General features: G+C 37.0%; 1 protein-coding gene across 2 annotated transcripts in view; it reads left to right on the top strand.

Annotated features, from left to right (window-relative positions):
- The window catches only part of IFT57 (intraflagellar transport 57), a 49,424-nt gene that overhangs the window by 15,090 nt on the left and 10,809 nt on the right, over positions 1-23,525 (top strand). For both annotated transcript variants that reach the window (XM_081759084.1, XM_081759083.1), the window contains exons 4-7: positions 6,091-6,209; positions 11,374-11,539; positions 17,714-17,828; positions 22,383-22,579. In XM_081759084.1, the coding sequence (XP_081615210.1) occupies positions 6,091-6,209; positions 11,374-11,539; positions 17,714-17,828; positions 22,383-22,579 (597 nt within the window). The remainder of the gene's footprint in view (positions 1-6,090; positions 6,210-11,373; positions 11,540-17,713; positions 17,829-22,382; positions 22,580-23,525) is intronic.

The raw sequence follows: 23,525 nt of genomic DNA on the forward strand, positions 1-23,525 counted from the left end.
AATGCGGGCTCTCTAAAATATAATAAAAATTTACGGAATTAAGCGAGCTACAATTAGCATATTGCAGCAAACAAAAATGCACTGTTTAATCATTACCAAGTTATACTGTAACTAAGTTAATAATACAATTTAATAAGTAGTAATGTTTCGAGTGATTTGTCGATTTTTCAAGGAGAAATAACAGCTTGCACTCATAGACTTGAAACTGTAATCGAGGTAGTGTTTTGCAGTAGGTCTCACTTCCAGAGTAGACCGACGACCAATGTGGAATGGGTGTGTCGGGCTCTTCTTGTCCCACTTTTCTTCAATCGAAGGCTTTTAAGGAAAAACATTGTAAGTTTCTTCTTCCATGTTACTAGCGTTTTGCTACTTATACTCTCCTGTTGCATACTCCTATGTTTAGATAAAGCTCTTTCGTGATGGAAGATGATAGTGACAGAAGGGTGCTTTTAAGTTGAAGTGGGAATAGAGAAATAGCTTCATCTTATTTACTAAATTGTACAATAAGTGGCTAGAGAATTCTTTATAACAGATTGTTTCACGAAAACTCTTTATTCTCCGTATTCATTACAATATAAAGATTCGTCCGTATATACTTGGCTGCTGCTTTCGCTTGCTTTCTTTACGGATATTTTGCGCTTTGGTGTGTTCACCTTCTTCAATTATTGTGTTAATACAGTGAAACCTCTCTAAAGCGGACAGCTGTGGAGAATCAAAAATTGTCCGCTATAGAGAGGTGTCCGCCGTAGAGAGGTTTCAATATTTTCTTACGTAAATTAATAAACAAGGTAATATGCAATTAGAAAAAAAAAAAATATATATATATATATATATATATCTGCATGAATCACGTATTTATAAATATTACCAAAATGTTACTGTACCTGCATTATCTTGCGCCATCCAATTCGAGGCACAACATGGGAATAAGATGTTATAGTTCTTTGCACTTTGCACTTACCGCTACTTACTACGTTTTCGGTGTGTTGCTTTAATTTGAGAGTTAATTGCAGTCCAGCAATGACTTTTTAAAAAGACAATATGCATACCCGTGGTCAAAAATACCAAACTTGTCTTCAGTTTGGTTAGAGATTCCAGCGGGACAGCTAGAATGATGTCATTCCAAACAGTTGGCAACTGTCAATCACTTTTGTTTCTGAAATAGGTTGGGTGGGAGTGGAATGCAAGCAAAGGATATAAGGGTGTTGTGAAACAGAGACCCTTCCTCTGGGTTGCTGAACGGACAGTTGAGGAGGCAAAATGTTGTCACACCCACATGTTCTTCCTTGGTGACATACGTATGAATTACTAAAAGTGTACTTTTACTGCACTTTCCAACCTGTTTCTAGAGAAAGTGTCCGTACTAGAGAGTGTCCGCTTTAGAGAGGTTTGCCAATATCTTTTTTCCTATTACAGTGTTTGGGGATTACAAAATATGTCCGTTATGGGACGTGTTCGCTTTATAGAGGTATCCCTTAGTAGAGGTTTCACTGTACTAGTATTATCATGCACTGTAGAAGATATTTTTAGTGTGGGATTTCACCACCTTTACCCATTTCAAGCTCAAGTATGGGAATAATTCTTAAGCCTCGGTATGTTTAAGGATTTTTTTTTTCCTTTCTTTTTGAAAGTTATCCTCAAACACTTTCTTCATATGGGAGAAAGCTTAACTCTCATTCGCTATCTGGTATAATAACTAACGCCCGTGCCTTTGGTGCACGAGATTCCGTTGAAAAGCATCGAACGCAATACAATTGTTCAGATCCCACTTTAAACTGTAGGTCTTGTACTATAAAGCCTCACTGCTGACAAAGGATTTATAAGTCAATCAGTCAACCGCAATCAATTGTTCGATACGAAAATCGTAAAGAAAGCATGTTTCATGAAAACCGGAATGTTTTTACGAAACTTATTTTAAGACATCTTTTAAGGTGAGAAAAGCATTCCCTTATTGTTGACTGGTTTCAGCCTCAAGCAATGGCGATGATTAGAAAGTTTTAAAGCAAATAGACACTATTTTACATATAAATCAAATTATTTTTGTAAGAGTTATAATGGAAAGACGTTTTTCACATTGTTTGATGCCAAATATATTTACCCTATCCGTCCGGAAAGAAAAAAAAACCCTCAAGGACTACTTAATATATCATCATCAACTATGGCCAGAGTGTAGAGGGGGAAAAGTTAAGAATCGGGTTCGTTGAGGAGGAGATCTATCCACCGGAAATGGTAGAAATCAACTATTTCCGGGTTTAGCATTGATCGGATCGCTATAAAGCAAAAGTGGTAATAGATAGCGAAAAGCTGTTTTCTGCAATCGATTAAGCGTCGCAAGAGTACATTTCATCTCCATCCTTTGTACTAAAACCGGAAGTGATAGAAATCCACTACAACTTCTGGTTTTGAATTGAGCTGCATAAGCAAAAACAATAAGAAATAGCGAGAAGCGTTTTTTTCTTTCTTTTTAAGAATTGATTTATCGTTCTAAGAATAGATGCCATTTTCTCTTTTAAACTTCTATTTAACCCGGAAATGGCAGAAATCAACCACTTCCGGTTTTAACGTTAATCACTATAGAGTAAAAACGATAATAAATAGTGAGAAGCTGTTTTCTGCAATCAATTAAGCGTCCCAAAAATATATTCCATCTCCAATCTAATCTCTGCACTAAAACCGGAAGTGGTAGAAATGTACTACCACTTCCGGTTTTAATAATAATTGAGAAAATGTCATGCTGTACAAACTTCATGCGGTGTACACGTAACACTTGTTAACTTGATGTTGATATCATCTGCCATTGGCCCTTATTCTTCAAGGATTTCTGCCGCAAGAAACCCTTACTTCCTAAGTTAGCTGCAGTCTACTTTTCGGATCACGGTCATCCGCCTATTTCTATCTTGTGTCTCATTCACTGACATCACACTGCATCATATCGTTCTTTAACACAATCTCCCCACTTTGATCGTCGCGCTCGTTTTCCATTCTGTTCTATAGCGTCCATATGTTCAGCTACGTATTCTGAAGATCTTCTTACATGCCCAAACCATCTAAATCTACTTTCTTGCAGTGTTTCTACTACTCATTTCACCTTTACTATTCCTCGGATCACTTCATTCTTAATTATATCCTTCTGCGTCACTCCACACATCCACTGCAGCATCTTCATTCCCCTCTCTTCTTCGTCGTCTAGCATTCCGCTTCATATAATATAGCCGGTCTCACTACTGTTTTGTAAACTTTTCGTTTAAATCATGTTGGTGCACTACGGCCATACAATACTCCTGCCGCTTCTCTCCATTTTATTCACCCGCTGCTAATTCTGCTGTTTACGTCTTCTATTACTGGATTTTCTTGTAGTATTGATCCCAAGTATTTAAATTTCTCCGTCATTAGCACCTCTTCTTCATCCAATGTATTATATTTTCGAATACATTTTTGCTGAATGGACAATGTAGATAGTCTGTCTTGGTTTTTAAACTTGTAAGCGTTTTGGTCTCCAATACTTCTCTCCAGAATCTAATTTCCCGTGCAATACTGCCTTAGTCTCACTCATCAAAACAATGTCCGCAAATACATATTCCAAGGTGCTAACTGTTAGACATCCTTTGTAAGCTCGTCCGTGACAACTGCAAAAAAGTATGGGCTAATACTCTTATCCCTGACGAAGCCCTACTCACTGTGAATTCTTCTGTTATTCCACACGCGCTCTTTACTCCTGTCCTACACCCATTTAATGTGATATGATTTTCAGTTTAGCGTCCCTTTCAGCAGTTAGGCTATATGAGACGTGGACCTACAGCTTAACGTGGGATCGAAACTACGTCTGCTCCCCCAGGAATCGAAGCCAGGTCTCCCACACTAAACGCGGGTGCGCTGACCGCTTAGCTATGAGAGAGCTCCTTCTACATCCATCATACATATGTTGAGTTCCACAGATGTATGCGTTCGGAACACTTTTTTTTTTTTTTTCAGTGCCCACGAAATAAAACCTTATAATACACTTTCCTTAGGCTGATGAAAATCCTTGCTTTAATTATTTGAGGCGAATCATGTCCCAATTTAAATCCATAGTGGAAAATCTTTCGGGCCTGAATTTTTCGTATTTTATTTTGAGGCGTCTTTGTCCGATTTTAACACAATGTATGTGATAGTCGCCTAGAAATGTAATGCATCACGACGTTATTCCTGAACGAAACATTTTTTATGTAGAATGTCTTCCAAACTCCATGCTGTATCGTATATTTCAATCACAGCACAGTGTACTTTTAAAATGTTGAATTGTGTAAAACATCTGAAGAGGCCCTCGTTCATTAAGTATATATTTACTAAAATTTACAAACAAAAATTACAGATTTTTTCAATTCCCTACTAATATCCTTTTTCTACCATTGTCTTAAAGGTGATTTATCAGCAGAATAAATTAGTTGCCGGAAATATATGACTTTTCCGAGTTTTGACCCCTTGAAGTTCCCTTTCTGTAGAAATTATCGAGAAGATCTCAATCGGTAAGATCATACTGTCGAAATGTGTCAATATTTCGCTTGGTAGGATTATAACAAAACTGGAAATTAATATATATCAGCAATTGCCTGTTACTGCAGGGAAAATTTCTTACTAACATATTAATTTCTATCTTTCAAGAGTTAGTAGTTATTTCTATCTGTAGAGAACAGTTTCCTAATTTCAGGTTCTGTCGTTTTTCTCACTTTCCTTATGGATATTTAGCAACGTAGCATTTATTATCTTTTTAAATGTTGACTTAAGATGTTGTGTCTTTGTAGAATCTTCGTAATTTTTGCCAAGAAATGTGGAACAAGAGGAACACCAATCCATTTGTCAGTGACGGCATATGTTGTTGGTTGATTGTGGGTGCTGAAGATCCCCTGTTGTACCTATTTGTGCCATTTTAATAATAAATATCTTTTAAACCATTTCTAATAAATATTGGATTTCCTTATTGAGATCTTGAGGGAAGTCTGAAAGTAAAAGGAGAGCTCTCCATATTTTGTGATGTGTTTTTAGGAGAGCTCTTTTACTTTCAGACCTCCCTGATGATTTCAATAAGGAATTCCAATATTTATTAGAAATTGGACAGAAAAATGGTTTCCAAAAAATCTTTATTATTAAAATGGTACAAACAGGTACAACAGGGAATTGTCAGCACCCACCATCAACCAAGAACAGATGCCGTCACTGACAAATGGATTGGTGTTCCTCTGATTCCACATTTCTTGGCAAAAATTAAAAAGATTCTGCAAAGACACAACATCAAAATTTCAGAAGTTCCTCCTAAATCCATAGACAAATACATAACAAATTTTAAGGCATTTTTTACTAACCCTTTACAAAGCAGTGGCGTCTATCGGGTGAAATGTCAGTGTGATAAAGTGTACATAAGTCAAACAAAGAGGAATGTTTGTATTAGAATAACTGAATATGTTCGTACTTCGAAGTCTCGGAGCCCGCAATAGCTGTCTGGTTTAGCAACACATCTTAGAGATTATAACCATAACATCGCAGAGTCATGTTTAATTGAGAAAACGAAAACAGCAACGAAACGAAAAATCAAAGAATCGTATTACATCCATAAAGAGAAACCCATACTTAATTTAAATATGAGAAAAATTAATATGGTTTGGAGTAATCTTTTCGCTACATACTTTCGCCATTTGGAAAGCAAGAAAAGAAAAAAGTGAACTGCAGTGTACAATGACAGTAAGTGCCTATTCCCATATGTTTAATTTTTGACAAGAGATTTGTGTTTTACATTTCTTAATCCTTTTAATCATTTTTTTTTTCCTTCATGTTTTAAATCCTTTTCGAATTTTAAGCAAGCTGATGATGGAAGAAGGTTCTTCCGAAAGCGCCTCTTACATGTATAAGAAAACTGCTATTTTTGCTGTGAGTATTAGACTTTTTGCTTGTTTCTCATGTAACATTGAGTCTTTGATAGTTACTTATTACAGTTCGTAATATAATTAAATTTAGGGAAAACAAATTTAGAAAGAGTAATGTTAGAATTTCTTTACGAAAGTGTATTTAAAGTTTATAGCTTGTTATATTATTAAAAATTGTGGATTTTTATTTCAGGGTGTTTCTGTGGATTTTCCACCAAGCAAGTTAAAGCAGGGTTTCGGAGAACATGTTGTGTATGTTCTTGATCGATTAGCCGATGCAGCACTCAGGTCAACCAACTTCACATGGCATAAGTAAGTATTGCTGTAGAGTCGTATTTAGGCATGTGCAATATGTGCAGCTGTCCAGGGCTGCAAAATACAGCTAGTAGTAAAAATATTTTTTTATTGCTTTTATCATTATGAAACCTGCATTATATTAGCGTTCAGGCATTAATATGTATGTTACTATTAGTCTGTTAATTCCACTTGAGATGAGTACCTATATAACGACTAAATCGTGTCTCTTCACGCGGTCGACTGCAGAAAAACGTCTATTTCGGAATCTGTTGTAAATTCTACAGAGAGGTAGGACACGTTGCAAGATTTTTTTATGGTTTTCAATCTATTTTTTTATTATTATTATTATTACTAGCATCAATTACTCGCTTCGCTCCGTTAAATTAAGATAAAAAGTGATATGTTCCATTAGTTAGGCACTTTTTACTATTACTAAAGCGCTCTTTGATATTGGTCATTTTCGACGATTTTTATATATTCCTCTCCCCTCCCCATGTTGCGGGGAACGGCATCGGAAGTATCATTGTTAATCTCAACGACCCCAAAAACTATGAATTCGACACTCATATAGTTTTTTTCGATCATTTTTATATATCTTCCCCTTCCCCAAGTTACGGGGCTGATTTTGGAATTAAACGGCATCAGAAGTGTCACTGTTCATCTCAGCGACCCCAAAAACTATAGATTCGACACTAATGTAAGTCATTTTCAAATGTCTCTCCCCTTCCCTAAGTTACACCGTAAAATGATATGACAAAAACTATCTCAGATTCGAACTTCATCTAGGTTAAAAATTTGATCGAGATCGGTCCGATGGTTTAACAGTTATTAAGTTTTATTTATTTTTTATATATCTCCCCTCCCATCTCCCTCCTCTAAGCTCTACCGTCAAAGTGAAATGATGAAAAATATCTCAGGCCTGAACCTCATCTATTTTAAAAGTTTAATCGAGATTGAACTTTTGGTTCAAGAGTTACCAAGTTTTATTTTTTAACTCCTACCCTTCTCCTAAGTTCTATCGTCAAACTGAATAGATAAATAAAATCTCGGGCCCGAACCTCATCTATGTTGAAAATTTAATCGAGATGGGTTGGGTGATTCAAGAGTTAAGTTTTATTTATTTTTATATATTAATCTTCCCTCCCCCTCCCCATCCCCTAGTTTCCACCGTCAAAGTAAATATATATATATATATATTTAAAAAAAACTCCATGACCGAATCTCATCTATGTTGAAAATTTGATCGAGATCGTCGGGTTGTTCAAGAATTAAGTTTTATTCATTTTCATTATTAAGTTTTATTTATTTTTATGTATCTCTCCCCTCCCCTTCGCTTCCCCTAGGCTTTACCGTCAAAGTGATATGATAAAAACCACCCCAGGTCCGAAACTCATCTATGTTAATCATTTGATTAAGATTGGTCGGGTGGTTTAAACGTGATGAAGTCACAAAGACAATCACTTTTATTTTCACTTTTTTACATATATGTCCTCCCTCCCCCTCCCATACATTGTGCCCTTAAAGTAAAATTAAAAAAATAAATCCCAGATCCGAGCCTTATCTATGTTGAAAGTTTGATCGAGATAGGTCAGGTGGGTCAAGAATTATTAAGTTTTATTCATTTTCAAACATCTCCCCTCCCCCTCCCCTAAGATCTACTGTCAAAATGAAATAATAAAAAAACTTCCCAGGTTCGAACTTCATCTATGTTGAAAATTTGATTGAGATCGATTTGTGTTCAAGACTTATCAACTTACGAAAATGTTCACTTTTATTTTTATATTTATTGATTTTTGTAAATCTCCTCCTCCTCCCCCTCTCCTACGTTGTTCCGTCAAAGTGAAATGGTAAAATCCATCCCAGGCACGAACCTCATCTATGTTGACAATTTGATCGAGATTGGTCGTTTGGTTCAAGAGTTATTGAGTTTTATTTATTGTGTTATAATCCCCCCTCCCCTACTCCTAAGTTCTACCGTCAAAGTAAATAGCTTAAAACACTCCCAGGCCAGAACCGCATCCACGTCAAAAAAATTTGATCGAGATCGATCAGGTTGTTCAAGAGATTGAGAGTCACAAACATAGTCACTTTTCAGTTTTATAATATAGATTATTATTCACACCAGCCATTTACCTGCCACACTGATAAAGCTCCGCATGTTGAATGTAAAAGCAAAGTTGCCAGTTCAGCAGGATGTTTCCTTGGGCCCTAACCATACTAACTATACAGTATTGTTGGGAAAAAGTTTTGAGGTGTTCTTGGGCTCCGTCACACAACAATGTGCACATTACTCATGTCATTTTTGCATACTCTGCTGAACTGGAAACGTTACGGTACATTTAACATAGGACTCCGTACCAACTTGGAGTCCAAACAAATGGTATGATTGGGAAATAATCCACCCTTTTTAGATTAAAAACTACCTATTTCCAGGAACTTTCCATTTTTTCATATCTTTATTCATAACGGAGTTGACCTATGGCTTGGAATGTTGATACACTGGTATATGCTCCCATGGTCTTCTTAGACTGCCCAAAAACCATATAGTATTTTCTTGTTTCCTTCAATATCTCTTTCCAGGTTTGTACTGAATTCAGGCTACTCCTTTCCGTGTCTTTTTTTTACTACTGCCTTACATTCCTTTTTCATTGCTTTTATTGTCGCCAGTACTCGGGATTGTGTTTGTAAGGCCTCTTTCACACCACACGCCGTTCTGTGAACGGCGCCGCGCCGTGTGTACAAAGATCGTGCCGTGAAACATACGGCTTTTATCCTGAACATATCAACAGCTTTTTCTTTTCAGTCAAACTGATTTGTCGTTTTTACGATAGAGGCAGTATGGATGATCGAGATAAGTTATTATATTTGTACTGGTTCTATTTAAAATCTAAAAGACGAAGGCACAGAGGAAGAAAATGGGTTCATTTCTTGAATATTCAAAGACCTGTAGGGGCCGCGGTGGCTCAGTGGTAGAGCGTTCACCTCTGGTGCATGGAGTCCCGGGTTCAAACCCTGCTCTCGCCAAGTGAACTTTGTGGTGGACAAACACCGTGTGCGTGTGTTTTCTCGGGGTTCTCCCGTTTCCTCCCACTTTCTTCATTCCACCATTTCACTCATTTCTCATAATCACCGTCTCCTTTAGCCTAACCGGCATAACCGTGGGACGTAAAACTCAAAGATTTCATTTCATTTTCAAAGATCTGTAGCTGGTGCGTTTGTGCTATTATTTAGTGACTTAAGAAGTGATGAAACGAAATTTTAAAATTATTTTCGTATGTCGATAGCAACCTTTGATGAGTTTTAGAGAAAATAAAAGGACAAATTTTAAGGCAAAATACCCACTTAAGACATGCCATTTCACTGGCTGAAAGACTTGCCGTAGCTCTTACGTATAGTTGGAAATTTTACGTTTCGAAAATGTTTGATGTTCATATTTACACATTTGTATCCAGTTGTAACTGGTTTTGAAAATATATATCCCAAGTAATACAATATCAAATTTAATTTTAAAAAAACAGGATCTAAATCACATTCTCCAAAGTATCAATATTATAAGATTAAAGTATAGAATTTTGTCAGACGCACGCCGTCTAGTCTGCAGTGAAGCATAAACGACAATAGTAATCAACACGCCGTGTACGGCACTTCGCGTGCTGTCTTGAAGGGCGCGGTGATGTTTACGGTGGCCGCATGCGGCGAAACACCGTGACCGGATAATCTGAAAAGCCTCATATGGTAATCAAATAATCATGGCGCCGTGCCGTTTGCGGCACGCGGCAAAAGCCGCATAGTCTGAAAGGGGCCTAAGTTATATTTTTCAGGTCTTGTTTTTGTTTTTATCTTTCATTACCTGTCGATTTCTTTCATTGTACCACCTAATTTCGTTTTCTTTTCTTTCTTTCACGTTTCTTCCACCTCTAATCTTAATGTTTTCTTAAATGTATTCCACCTTCTCTTTACCGATTTAGTTTTTTTTTTCTAACTTATATTTTCTATGAACTCGTCTCTGATCTTGTATTATCCATTTTTGTTTGGTACTATGCTACTTTTTTCCCTCTTGAAGTCTGCAGTCAATAATCTATGATCCCCTGTCATTACGACGCAACAAATTACTTGTACATTCCTGAGTTATTTTCCCAATATTCGAATATTAATCCTGTAATTATTACTGATTTTATCTTTCTATTCTAATTGTCAAATATATGACTTTTATCTTTACTTGAGTGTTCCATTGCCATTTTAAGGGACCTCTGCAATAACAAGGTAAATGAAAATGAAGGTTTTAATTTAAAAAGCTTATAAGCTTAAAGTGCAACGTGCAAGATGCAGATAAATTGGGTAAATTTGGATAAGGGCGTAACTAGCAATTTTTCAATTTTTCAGGAGAGCACAAAAACAAACACCCTTATCCACTTAACCAACATATTCACACAACATTTTTGGAAACAGGCGATCGCTACGGAGTAGAGATATTACCTTAACACCACCTAGACACATACGGACATGCTCAAACTTGCAGACAATATGTATATCTCATTTTACCGGAAATAGGTCGATACGCCCTTATCCAAATTACCCCTTCAATTGTGTTTTTCTCACAACAGACACTTCGTATATGCTCTAGAGGCGACGGAAAAGGAAAGTAAATCCACACGGGGTTGTGCGTGAAGCATAATATTAGTTTGACCATAATAATAGTTATACGAAGAGGCTACAAATAATTTTCCTGTGTACAAAAAGCTATAATTTATAATGAAAACACGTAATGAAGTATAAGAGCACAAGTTGAATAGTTAATTTCATGTTATATATGAAATATCTTCATGTATCTTTAAGTATAAACACAGTGTGCAATTTCGTTAATAAGTGCAGGGTTGGCAATAGTTGTTTACTAAGGTGCTTATTAATATAACTCCATAGAATATGAAAGATCCAATGGCACAATGATCAATGACCATGAAACCATTGAAGTGGGTGATTTCTATTTTAATGCACCTGTGAGTAAATAGAAACGTGCACAAAGTTATATATAACAGAAAAACTTTTGTAAATTTCTCCATTATGATTAGAAAACATTGAACCTAATACTAAATATTGATACAGTTGCATTATGTATATTATGTATACTGTGGACATGTCCAAGGCAGGAGTTTTAAAATAATTTATTTTTCGTCCCTAGACCCGTTCCACCACAGGAGGTTGATGAAGTGGAAAAGCCAGAAGAAGACGAAGCAGAACTTGTGTTGGAAAAGGTGGAAGAAGAGATGTTTGCTGCCTCTTCAGACGAAGAAGAAGAGAATTTGCTGCATATAAATGATCTTCACGCTCTCGAAACAGGAAGGAAGGTATATAACAACACTAATATGTGATTATTTCAGTAACATTATTCTTATGAGTTATGCGTGAACTTCAATACGGTTATTGAAAATGCTAAAAGACGTCGGATGTAGAAGATGATAACCAACCTATCAGAAAAATTTTAGTTCTGTGAATGAACTACAGGTTGTCACCTTATACGTGCGTAAAATTCGCCAAAGTGGCATGTCACCATGCCCTTCCCTGCCATCTATATATGAAAATCAAAAATCTTTCACCTTGAACAGACGTAGAAGAGGCTTGTCATCTTGTTCATTCATAGAACTAAAATTTTTGTGATATGTGGGTTATCACCTTATTACAGCCGAGATCTAGGGGAAAATTATTTCCGGCAAAAAGTTTCTCATCCGTCCCCTCTGTTTCCTTTTTAAGAGTTAGACGTTTCAAAAACGGCCTGTTATTTTTCTATAGTGAATTGGAGTTAATTTTTGAACATCAGTCTGATATAAATTATGGAATGTACAAAATAATCTCTTGTTGTAAAGTACGTAAGTTTTGGCGATGTAGTGATAAAAGTGCTAAATTTGGAGCGAAAAGTCAGTTTGCTATCAATCTATGAAGTTTGAATGACAATCTACAAAATGTCATGCTCGTGCGTTTTGTATGATACTGCAAAGAAATTGCATGAAATTGTGTCAAGCCTGGTGTATATGAATTGTGAAGCCTGGTGTATATTTAAGTAATTACACTTAGATTAATAAATGCCGGAAAGCTAAGTAAAATGCCATGGTTGACATGATATGAATAACATTACTGAATATATAGATTCGAAAACATTGAGCACCGCTTTACTGAATATTTCCCATACTGCTTTATTTGATGATTTAGCTGCTATTCTGTTGACATTGTACATATAGAATTACTGAAACAATTAACGGTCTCTATCGGAATATTCATTCTGCACTTAAGATACTTCCTAAAATTTAACTGGAGTTTCTTTCCAGTTTTACCTACCACTAATTATTTTACTGAAATTCTTCATTTGTATTTCTAAACATTTCCATTAGCCTTTTAATGTAAATATTTGTAGGAAAAGTCTGATTTAGCATTCATTTTTGAACTGAAATTAATTACTGAGCCCCTTTTTATTGATGTGTAGTGTTCTCTGTCACTTAAAAAATCATGATAATAATGCAGTGATGGTAATATCTTAATTTTTAAATGGTTTATATTATTACTTTCAAATAATAATTTGATTTCGATCTTCGTCGGGAAACATTATCGAAATTTGAAGAGACAAGGAAGGATTTGCTGTTAAAGATAAGCCTGGATTGTTAACTGGGAAGCACGTGATGCCCCCGCGTAACGTAGTCGCTGACGCTCTCGCCTTTGGTGCGAGTGATCCCTGGTTCGACCCCGGTAGGGACACTCGGTCGAAAAAGTGTAAAAGCTTTTCAGGCCAGCCATTCTGAGTAAGAGTTTCGTGGGTTTTCCTTATTCACACCAGGCAAATGCCGGGATGGTACCTCATATAAAGCTCCCAGGTCACTTCCTTCCTTCCCTTTCCTCCGATAGTGTGATCGCCGAGGGACGTCATCCCTCAATACGTGACGAGCAAGCATAGCCATAGATGCCGAAAGCCCAGAAATCTAATTCCTAATCCTAATCTTAAACACCACGTGGCTATTTGGTATTGGATGTGTCAACAGCTGGTTGCCACAGATGGTTTTTAAGTCAACAGCTACGTTAATCCATTTTACCCAATCCTTCCATGTTTCTTAAAATACGGAATAATATCCTGTAAAAAAGAATAACATATAAAACTTTAGTTTTTTTTATTTTTAATTTTGGACGTTTATCAAGTAAGGTTTTGATGTGATCACCTAATGGTTTCTTTACATGTATTGCTACCTCTGGAATAACAGCTACACTAATTTAAGCTTTGTTCACCAGGAAACAGCATTAACTATTTTACAGTCAATTTCCTGGAGTTGGAAAAAAGCGTTGATTTCAAAAATGCACCTTCCTGTACAATAACGTCGTGTACCACTGATTACTGGTTATAGGAACATAATATTACATTTATTTATTTCCCTTTGTTACAGAAAAAAAGCCATGAAGTAAAATGGGGAAAAAGTAATCCTGTAGATCCTGAAGCAATAAAAAATGCTATTCAAACAGTTACAGCATCACCTGATAAAAAAGATGGCAATAAGAGAGATGTGCAAGGTGTATAATGTAAAATTTGCAACATTAGTTCGAAACCCAAATGCTTTTCAAAGTCTCTGGCATGGAACAATATGAGTATACAGTACAATATGATGTTAAAAGAGTATTCGCAGACGAAGAAATTAATTTAGTGGAATACATAAATCATCATCATCATAGGTATTCTGCCATTATTGGCAGGTCACTTGCCGCAGCTGAGAAGCTTCCATGCTCCACGGTCTTCCGTTAACTTCTTTGTCTTATCATACGATTTTTTTCTGTTTTGATATCGTCCATTAATTGTAGTCTCCTTCGCTTTCTCCCTCTCCTTCCTGCTACCATGTCCTCTAGCACGTCACTCATGATACAGTTCCTTTTCAGCCAGTCTTCCAACCAGTTTCATTTCCTCTTCATAATATCTAAAATTGTTATTTTCTCCCCAACCATTTCTAACACTCTCTCATTCGTTTTCTGCACGATCCAGCTAATTCTCTCCATTCTTCTCCACGCACGCACCTTTGGCGTGGGAGACCCAGGTTCGATTCCCGGCGGAGCTCTTGTGGTTCGGATTCTACGTTAATCAGTAGGTTCTGTCTCATATAGCCTCGCTGCTGAAAGGGACGTTAAAGTTAAAATCAACTCAACTCAATCTTCTCCACGTCTACATTTCGAAAGCTTCCTGTCGTTTTTCATCGTTTGTCCATGTCTCTGACTCATACAGTTGCATTTTATAAGTTTTTCTCAGTTCTTTAGTCAAGATCCCACAAAATAGACTTTTTTTCCCTCCTAAATGCTTGTTTCGCCATTCCTATCTTTGCTTTTATTTCTAAAATTACCGCTAAAATGAACTATGGACTCACTAAGAAAGAGGGTAGAGATCTAGCATTTAAATTCACTGTTGTCAATAAGAAGTACCCACCAACTTTGGACCCAATTAAGCTTGGTGGTGAAGAGTGGATGTGACTGTTTTTAAAACATTCTAAAACCATTTCAATAAGAAAACTGGAACAAACTAGTCTTGCTCGTGCGACTAGTTTAAAAATAAAATTTAAAAAAGAAAGAAAAAATGACACATTTTTTGATTACTTAGAAGTAGTTCACAAGCGCTATGGACCTCCCCCCGCCCTTCCCAGAAAAAAATTGAAACCAAGATGAAACTGAGATTACGGCTGTTAACAACCCATCAAAATAGTTCGACCTAAGGGCGCAAAACAGATCGACTCTATAATATCTACTGACAAGCAACGTACAGAACAAGGCAGGATCAGATCCAACTCAAACTTCGCCCAGAGGACATTATAGAAAAGAAGAAAAAATGCCAAATTTTAGCTGCCCATATCCAGAAACACCGGAGATATGCTCCGCAACATAACGCACCACGCGACAATATGATATAAGGTAAACGTCGCAAGATACCCATTTATGCCGAAAACGGAAAGCATGGGCAGCACCAAAATGATATCAAGATATTTGATATGCTACAACACTGACTTGGCAGCCAACTTGAAAACCGCGGTCTTGGATATAGCGTAAGATATTGAAATGAGAAGCGAGATGTGTGATATATCAATGTATGGTAAAATGCAAAAGGAAAACCAATGATGTAACCGCGAAAAAAATATGTGTAATGGTGTGGACGGGACAAAGCGTGGAAGACTCGGGCAAAACAAACGTGTATTCGAAGGACAGAATAATAGGGCAAGACCCCACGACTTGGTACGCTACAAGTAACTGCAACAGTGTCTGTGCATGAAAGTGCATCCGCCTTGACAGATTATGCTGTTCGAGGATATTGGGATTCGGTTTGGAACAGTGGAAACCACAATTACAACCCGCGATACGAGCACTCGTTTTGCGACTACCTAAAGTACAAAGGATTATTTCTTATGGAACAGCAATTCGGCAGCTCGCTCCGGAGTGTAGGAAATATCATCTTGGATTGGTGATCAAAAGCACGACCTACCTGGGATTGAAGCTCACTCCTGGACAACGTTTTGTATGTTTTTTGTTCAATTTTATTGCTGTTTCGTGTAAACAAAGGACATTTCGGCCTACGTTTGTGTAATCATCACTATCTAAAGCGAAGTGTGTACGAATGAGAAAGCCCAGCCATGTTCTAGCTTACATTTCTTTACGAATATTTCTTTTCCTTTGCGCGGTTTGCTGCACTATTTCGCGACGGTCCCAAACTGTCACAATATCAGGTAAATTCAGCGTTTTGCATTGACTCGATGAGTTCCATGAGTTGTTGCAGTCTCCCACTAGAAGGCTATTTTTACCACAAAATGAAAGGACTCGAATTGTGTCTACTGGTTTCGAGAGTTTCATCCACATTCACTTTTGTTACATCGTGGTTGTTCAAAATCTCCAGCATGTGTTCAGTTGCTTGTCGTCCGTCCACTGTCGGTTCTGTCGATTGGACGTACACTTGTTTTGGAAGTACACTTTGCATCAGTAACACGAGATTGAGAGGGTTCGCCATTGCAGCTCTACATTGGTGTTTGTAGATGAACGATACTACGGACACATTCACTACATAGAATATTACGCGTTTTGGCTTGTGTATGCCACAAACACACTATCACTTCTCACTGGCCGGCCCCTGCTGTCACGATCACTTCGTTCCATATGTGCAAGTGAAACCAGTAGACACAATTCGAGTCGTCTCATTGTGTGGTAAACTAGCCTTCTAGTGCGAGACTGCAACAACTCATGGAATTCATCGAGTCAATGCAGAACGCTGCCTTTCCCTGATATTCTGACTGTTTGGGACTGTCGCGAAACAGTGTAGCAAACCGCGCAAAGAAAAAGAAATATTCGTAAAGAAATGTAAGCTAGAACATGGCTGGGCTTTCTCATTCGTACACACTTTGCTTCAGATAGTGTTGTTTAAAAATATGTGGGCCGAAATGTACCTTGTTTACACGAAACAGCAAGAAAATTCAACAAGAAACATACAAAACGTTGTCCAGGAGCGGGCTTCAATCCCAGATAGCTCGTGCTTTTGATCACCAATCCAAGATGATATCTTCTACACTCTGGAGCGAGTTGCCGAATTACTGTTCCATAAGATATAGTCTTTTGTAGTTTATATTGTCTCCAAACGAGCGCTCGTATCGCGGGTTGTAACTGTGGTTTTCACTGTCCCAAACGGAATCCCAATATCCTCGAAAGGCATAATTTGTCAAGGCGGATGCACTTTCATGCACAGACACTGTTGCAGTTACTTGTCGCGTATCATTGTCGTAGGGGTTTTACCCTATTATTCTGTCCTTCGAATACACGTTTGTTTTGCCCGAGTCTTCCACACTTCGTCCCGTCCACACCATTACACATATTTTTTTCGCGGTTACATCATTGGTTTTCCTTTTGCATTTTACCATACATTGATATATCACACATCTCGCTTCTCATTTCAATACCTTACGCTATATCCAAGATCGCGGTTTTCAAGTTGGCTGCCAAGTCAGTGTTGTAACATATCAAATATCTTGATATCATTTTGGTGCTGCCCATGCTTTCCGTTTTCGGCATAAATGGGTATCTTGCGACGTTTACCTTATATCATATTGTCGCGTGGTGCGTTATGTTGCGGAGCATATCTCCGGTGTTTCTGGATATGGGCAGCTAAAATTTAGCATTTTTTCTTCTTTTTTATTATGTGTCCTCTGGGCGAAGTTTGAGTTGGATCTGATCCTGCCTTGTTCTGTACGTTGCTTGGGAGCATAAGGTAGCCATAATAACCATCTCTAGATAACTCAGTAAAAGCATCTATTCACAGTTAAAAAGTGAATCACTTAGTTAAGGTGGAAAACATACATACTTAAAAGAAATATTAAAAGTTTTTTTTTTTTTTTTTTTTTTTTTTTTTTTTAAAGTAACCCTTTTATAAAAGTAAAGTACTAACTAAAAGATAAATCGTGAAAGGTATTCTAGCAGCTTGTAAAATTGTTGTTAGAAATAAGACAGTATATCTGTGCTCTGTATGCTTATAGGATTTGCTGGAGTCTCAAAAACCAGAAGAAATTCTAGAATCCACAATGAATGCAGATGCATGGAAACTGGAATTAGAGCGTGTCCTTCCTCAACTGAAAGTCACTATTAAAACAGGTAAGAAATAGTTACAATCTTCATAATAATATAATCTTCTGTCAGTTAATGGATTAATTTAAGTATTTTCTGTTATTTTAAGTGAGTGATTGACACTTTAAGTGTTAAATTCAATTAAAGCATATTAACAAAAGAAAGAAAAAATATACCATTTTCTCGTTTGTAATTTGAGAAAATTTTTTAGAGGGACTGTTAACCTTCCATTTACGCTTAAAAAGAAAATCATTAAGTTGACATGAAAAGCCCAATTATTTAACAGGAATATTGGGTTTTAAAAAATATACTTTTGTCTATTTAAATGCAAATTAATTGCTTGAATAATATCACTCATATACTACATACGCTTCCAATCTGGATTTGATTTCCAGCTATTGCCTAAGGTTTTTTAGTATTTGCAAAACAATATGAAAACAAGTAGAAAGTTAAGTTAGTAGAATAAATAAATAACAGATTGTTGTTCAAGATAGATTAAACCAATAGCGTTGGATGTCAAGGTATTGACCCCAAGTTGAATGTGCACTATAAAAATGTGGTAATGCTGTTGCGAGCGAGAAACTCAAGCATTGTGAGAACTCAATGAGAGAATACATTGTTGTCGCTTTCGTTAAATCTCCTCTCCAAGACGGCGACAAAATTGCAGTAGAACTCAGCATTCAAGGTGTGACCTTCGGGAGTGAATTCGTGATTCATAGTTCCTTGAATATCGGAAAAAAAATTCTTGCTGGTGCCTGCGGCTTTGCGAGCCTTCTTTAGTTTTGAGGATCCTGAGATCTAGTGCGAAGACTGTCACTGTGCTTTTTTATCGTACCCATCTCTCGTCCCCAATGATGATTTTTGACAAAAAGGACACTACGAAGGTCGTGACAAACTTCAGTACGATAATTATTCTGCTCATGGAAAAGAAACTTGAGCATGAACTTTATACCAACACGATTCCTGTTCAAATCATGCGGATGATTGCCTGCACGATTGTATCAATCTTTAATAGTTTTTCAGCGATTCTCATGTACAATCTGCCGAGTTGTTTGTACATTTTCAGATATTGAGTACGTGAAAGATCGACCTGACCTTTCGTCATCTTCAAGTCATCTGCTTTTCTTGAAGCGCGCGTCCTACTGAAAATACCTTGTCTGACTCCAGCCCACATTTTCTTACCTACGTCTTATTAGTTCAGAACTCTCTGCTGCAGATACACTGATCTTCATGCAAAACTCTACTTTTGCTTTCTGTTTTAGTTTCACGTCCATATTGAGGTTAGAAATGTGGACTTGCACGTAGTCAGGAACACTTACGTTGTGCAATTTTCAGTGTTCACACAGTAAGTGCTATTTGGCGCAGTAAGTGAAGGAGGCGCTTGTCCCAACCATGTCGCACACGTTCACGTGCAGTCATCTGTTGGCGATCTGCTTAATAATATGGTGATAATGATTATGATGGTGGTGGAGGAAGTAGCTTCGTAACGTTTTGATACTGTTATGGTTTTTATACTTTCTAGCAACAAGAATTGAATGATGCAAAAACTTATATGTAAATGTAGTTGTTCTCTGTTATGTAAAGTTTATTGCCAACCATCCAGTTCAGAAACTCCTGATCAACCCTCTCCTTTCGATATTTCCTGTATTGCTATTCATAAGTGGAATCAAGTTAAATACTTATCATTTATAAATCTTTGAGACCTTAGGTATAAAAATACTAGATATATGATTGTGAGTAGAAAGCCATTAAAAGAGAAATAGGTGGACAAAATGTTTGAACTCGGCTGTACATGTAAGGTACGAAAATTTATGTGAATTTGATTGCATATTAAAGCTCTGCTCGAAGAGTTGGGATCTTCTATGCTTTGACTCCTTTGTGTCGGGTAATAGATGTGTCGATTTCGTGAATTAAGCAATTGTTTTTTTCTTGCATTACTGGTTCATAGAAAAAATGGTGCCATATAATATTTGCCGTTGCGTGAGTATGTATTGGTTATTTGTTTTTCCATGAAGTTAAGAAAGCTACAGGAATTGCGTTTTAATTGCAATTCAAAGCAATTAATATGGCAATTGCGTGTTTCTTAAAATGTCGTATCATATGCTTCTAGTATTTACTGTCTTTCATTTTCTAACAATAATAGCATACATTTAATGACATGTGTGAAATTAAAAATATAAGTTGTCCATTAATCCCCAGTTTCAATGTAACTTGTACAAAAGAAGCCTCATTATTCATCACTATGATTAATATTGTCCTTTATATTTATTTGTTTTGCAACTTTGTTACTAAATAATCTGATCACAGAATTCTAAGATGTTCAAGAGCAAGAAATCAAATCTCTTCTTACACTTTCGTTGTTTAAGAGTACAAAGGGCTAGTACCTACTTGCGTTGCTCTTATCAATTTATTAATAAAATATGAAATACGACATACGGTATTTTAACTGATAAAGATAGTATCGTATTAGTTATACAACCTTTCGTCAAACAAAGTGTTCGAGACAACCAGGAAAACTAACAATGATATACAAATATTCAGACCATGTCTCCCCCCCCCCCCCCTACTTTTAACGTCAATCGCCGCCACTGGTTCCAGAAGTTTCGTGCATGTTGTGAAAATGCAAAGAACAGCCATGGTCGCTCCAGCGGAACAGATTCTGATGTATGACACGCCAGTGAGGAAATTCCACCCACTAGTATATGACAACTGTCAAACCTACTCGGCATGTTCCAGTCTATTGCAATGCAACACCTTCAGAAACTCGGGAAAACCTTCAGGAGGTGCCAGATTGTGCCACATGAGTTGACTCCAGCTCAGGCCCAGAGGAGAGCAGATGTGTGCCGACAACTGCTGCAAAATTCGTGTGATGTGCGTTTTCTGAAATGGATTGTTACATGTAACGAAAAGTCAGTGTTTTTCCGAAAGCCAAATATCTAAAAACAATGGTTGAGCAAGGACCAACTTCAGAACCGGTCATCAAACAGAGACATTTCGAGGATAAAGCGTGCGTGGTGGAACTACGAGAGGATAATTCGATTTCGTTCCTAACTATCGTAGCATCAATGCCGTCCTTTATTCTGAACAGTTGGACCGAATGTATGCTGCACTATATCCTGCATTGATGAAGCGAAAGCATGTCCTGCTACACATTACCACACTCGGTTCGAAAAATGCAACAAAAAATAAGGGACGTGATGGTATAGAACTGTTGTCACACTCAGATTACAATTCTGACTTTGCTCCTTATAATTACTATCTGTTCCGGTCCATGGCGCACTTTCTGAAATCACAGTGCTTCACCAACCATCAGGAGGTGAAAACAGCAATAACTGACTTATTTGCCTCTAAGGACAAGATGTGGTATCGACGTGGAATCGAGGAACTTGCTGGAAAGTGGCTGCAGACAGTCCAACACGAAGAGTTGTACTTTGAATGCTAACCAGCTGTTGTTGTACTTTAATAAATACAGATATGTTGTGTACCAGCATATTGCAACATTTATGGAATGCTAATTTTTTATTTTCGAAGTAATCTACATAACGGAAAGACGTCCTTTATAACCAGAAATGTCCATGGGTTGAAATTCTTATGCGACGTTAACGAGTTTTGCGAATTCGACACGGTACACTAGAGTGTGTGATGTGATCTACTTTTCTTTACCCTGGGCGATAGTGTCTTTCGATGAACCTGTTACATATTCCTGTTACCTGAAAATTCCTCAGTAGTAACTACTCGGGCAAAGCTTTAGTTCTTCGTAGAGGTCGCTTATATTGCTCGACGTAGAGCTGTCCTGATATCTAACATGTTACACATAGTACTGCGACAGCCTACTAGCGTTGTTTGGATGTCGTTTTTGAGATCAACGGGATTGTATGGAATCGCCGAGATGACATGCGGTAACGTGAAGCACGATGGATCAGAAATCAAGCAAAGAGGCTGTAAGTTGATTGTCATCAGCAAGGAGATTCCTAATGGAGTCCACACTTTCGTCATCTATTCTTGTGCATGGACGTTCTGTCCTCTTTCCATCGTCCAGAAACTTTCTGCCCTCAATAAAGTATTTGTGCCACTCAAGTGTGCTTGTTCTATACAATGGCTTATCTCCATAAGCATTGTGTAGCAAACCGTGGTTTTCTGTGGCTGCTTTTTTTCAATTTTATACACAAAGCTTGGTTGCAATGCGCTGCTCCATGCTGAAAAAATGATCTAGTTACTGCGCAACATGGAAGTGATGTGAAACTCTGCTGCACGACTGCTAGCCAGAAAGTGTTGAAACTTGCTCCAACTAGTCGACAGATGTGTGCTTTCGCGGCACTTGTTCCTGTAATAGGCTCGGTTGCAAAAAGAATCAGTCTGGGAACTGGCGCATTGTGTGTATCTCTTGAATGCATAATGAATATGCTGGATGTTATAATTTGTTATATATAGGCTTACACTTATTAGTACTCTTTGTAATAATGTCTGCGAAAAGTTTCACAATACTTGTAAGAGAGCCTTTCTTCTTTATTGTTATTTTTCAATGGAGTTATAGGCTAAACTATTAAATAGTGAAAATATTATTTTCTTTTTTCTTATCAGACACAAGAGATTGGCGCTCTCATTTAGAACAAATGCATCAACACCGGAGTGGAATAGAAGAATCACTAACCACTACAAAAGGCCATCTGGACAAATTACATACGGATATTGCTCGAACTCTAGAAAAGATAGGAAGTAGGGAGAAATATTTAAATGCACAACTGGAGCCACTACTGAATGAGTACAGAGGCTTGCAGGTAAGAAGAAAATTAAGTGATATTTTATGTTCAATGTATTATTTCCATTGAGAGAGTTCTATGACTTATGTATGGATCTTAATTTCTAATTGTATTTTGAAAGTTTTGTTTTCGAACACTTGAATTCTTCTATATTTCTTGTTAGAGTATAAAAGCTGTGCTATACTAGCATTGTATTCCGAGAAGACCGATTTTGTACTACAGGAGTTTGTGCTCATACAACTGTAATCCCTCTTGTAATAAAGAGCATTTTCTTTTGTACCTGTTTAAAGCGTAAATTTAATATCTCTTTGGTAATACTTTGGTCGAGTATTCTCCAACCATCTGCAGGCTATTTCCTCGAAAGGTAGATTAAACAAGTAACTTGTTACGTCTTCTTGAATTGTGAAGCGTTCTTTATTTATAGATAACCTAAAGAAAACTAGTATAATTTATAAGTATTAAATATCACTGAAGTAAAGTAAGATGTTGCCCAGTGTTTGCTGATATTTATAGTGTGTTAAAAATATTTCTTCTAAAAAAATTTATATTTATTAGTCATAGTAATTTTCTTTAGATTATCTGTAAATTCTACAACATTGATATTTAACCTTTCTACGCTCGCTAGGGATTTGAATGAAATCGTAGACTCTCACGTTGAGAGCCCTGACGCCCCGTGGAAAGCTTATGAAACACAGATTCCAAGAGATAATATTTATGCAATTCCCGCCCTATTCGTAGAAGAAGAAGATGAAACAAAAGTCCTAAAAGATATGAAAAAAATAGAATTTGGAGTTCTGTGGAAACCCTTGCAGTCACCCTATTCTGACAAAGTGATGCTAACGTGTAGGCAACCCACTTGTGACAATAATATAAAAAAATGGTAGTCATTGCTGCAGTACAAAGCGAGATAAAAATTCAGAACAAAATTCCTATAAAAACGCCCTCTATAGCATTTTTAAGGGCT

Source organism: Thermobia domestica, chromosome 5 (assembly GCF_964235325.1).
Source record: "Thermobia domestica chromosome 5, izTheDome1.hap1.1, whole genome shotgun sequence".
NCBI classification, from domain to species: Eukaryota; Metazoa; Arthropoda; class Insecta; order Zygentoma; family Lepismatidae; genus Thermobia; species Thermobia domestica.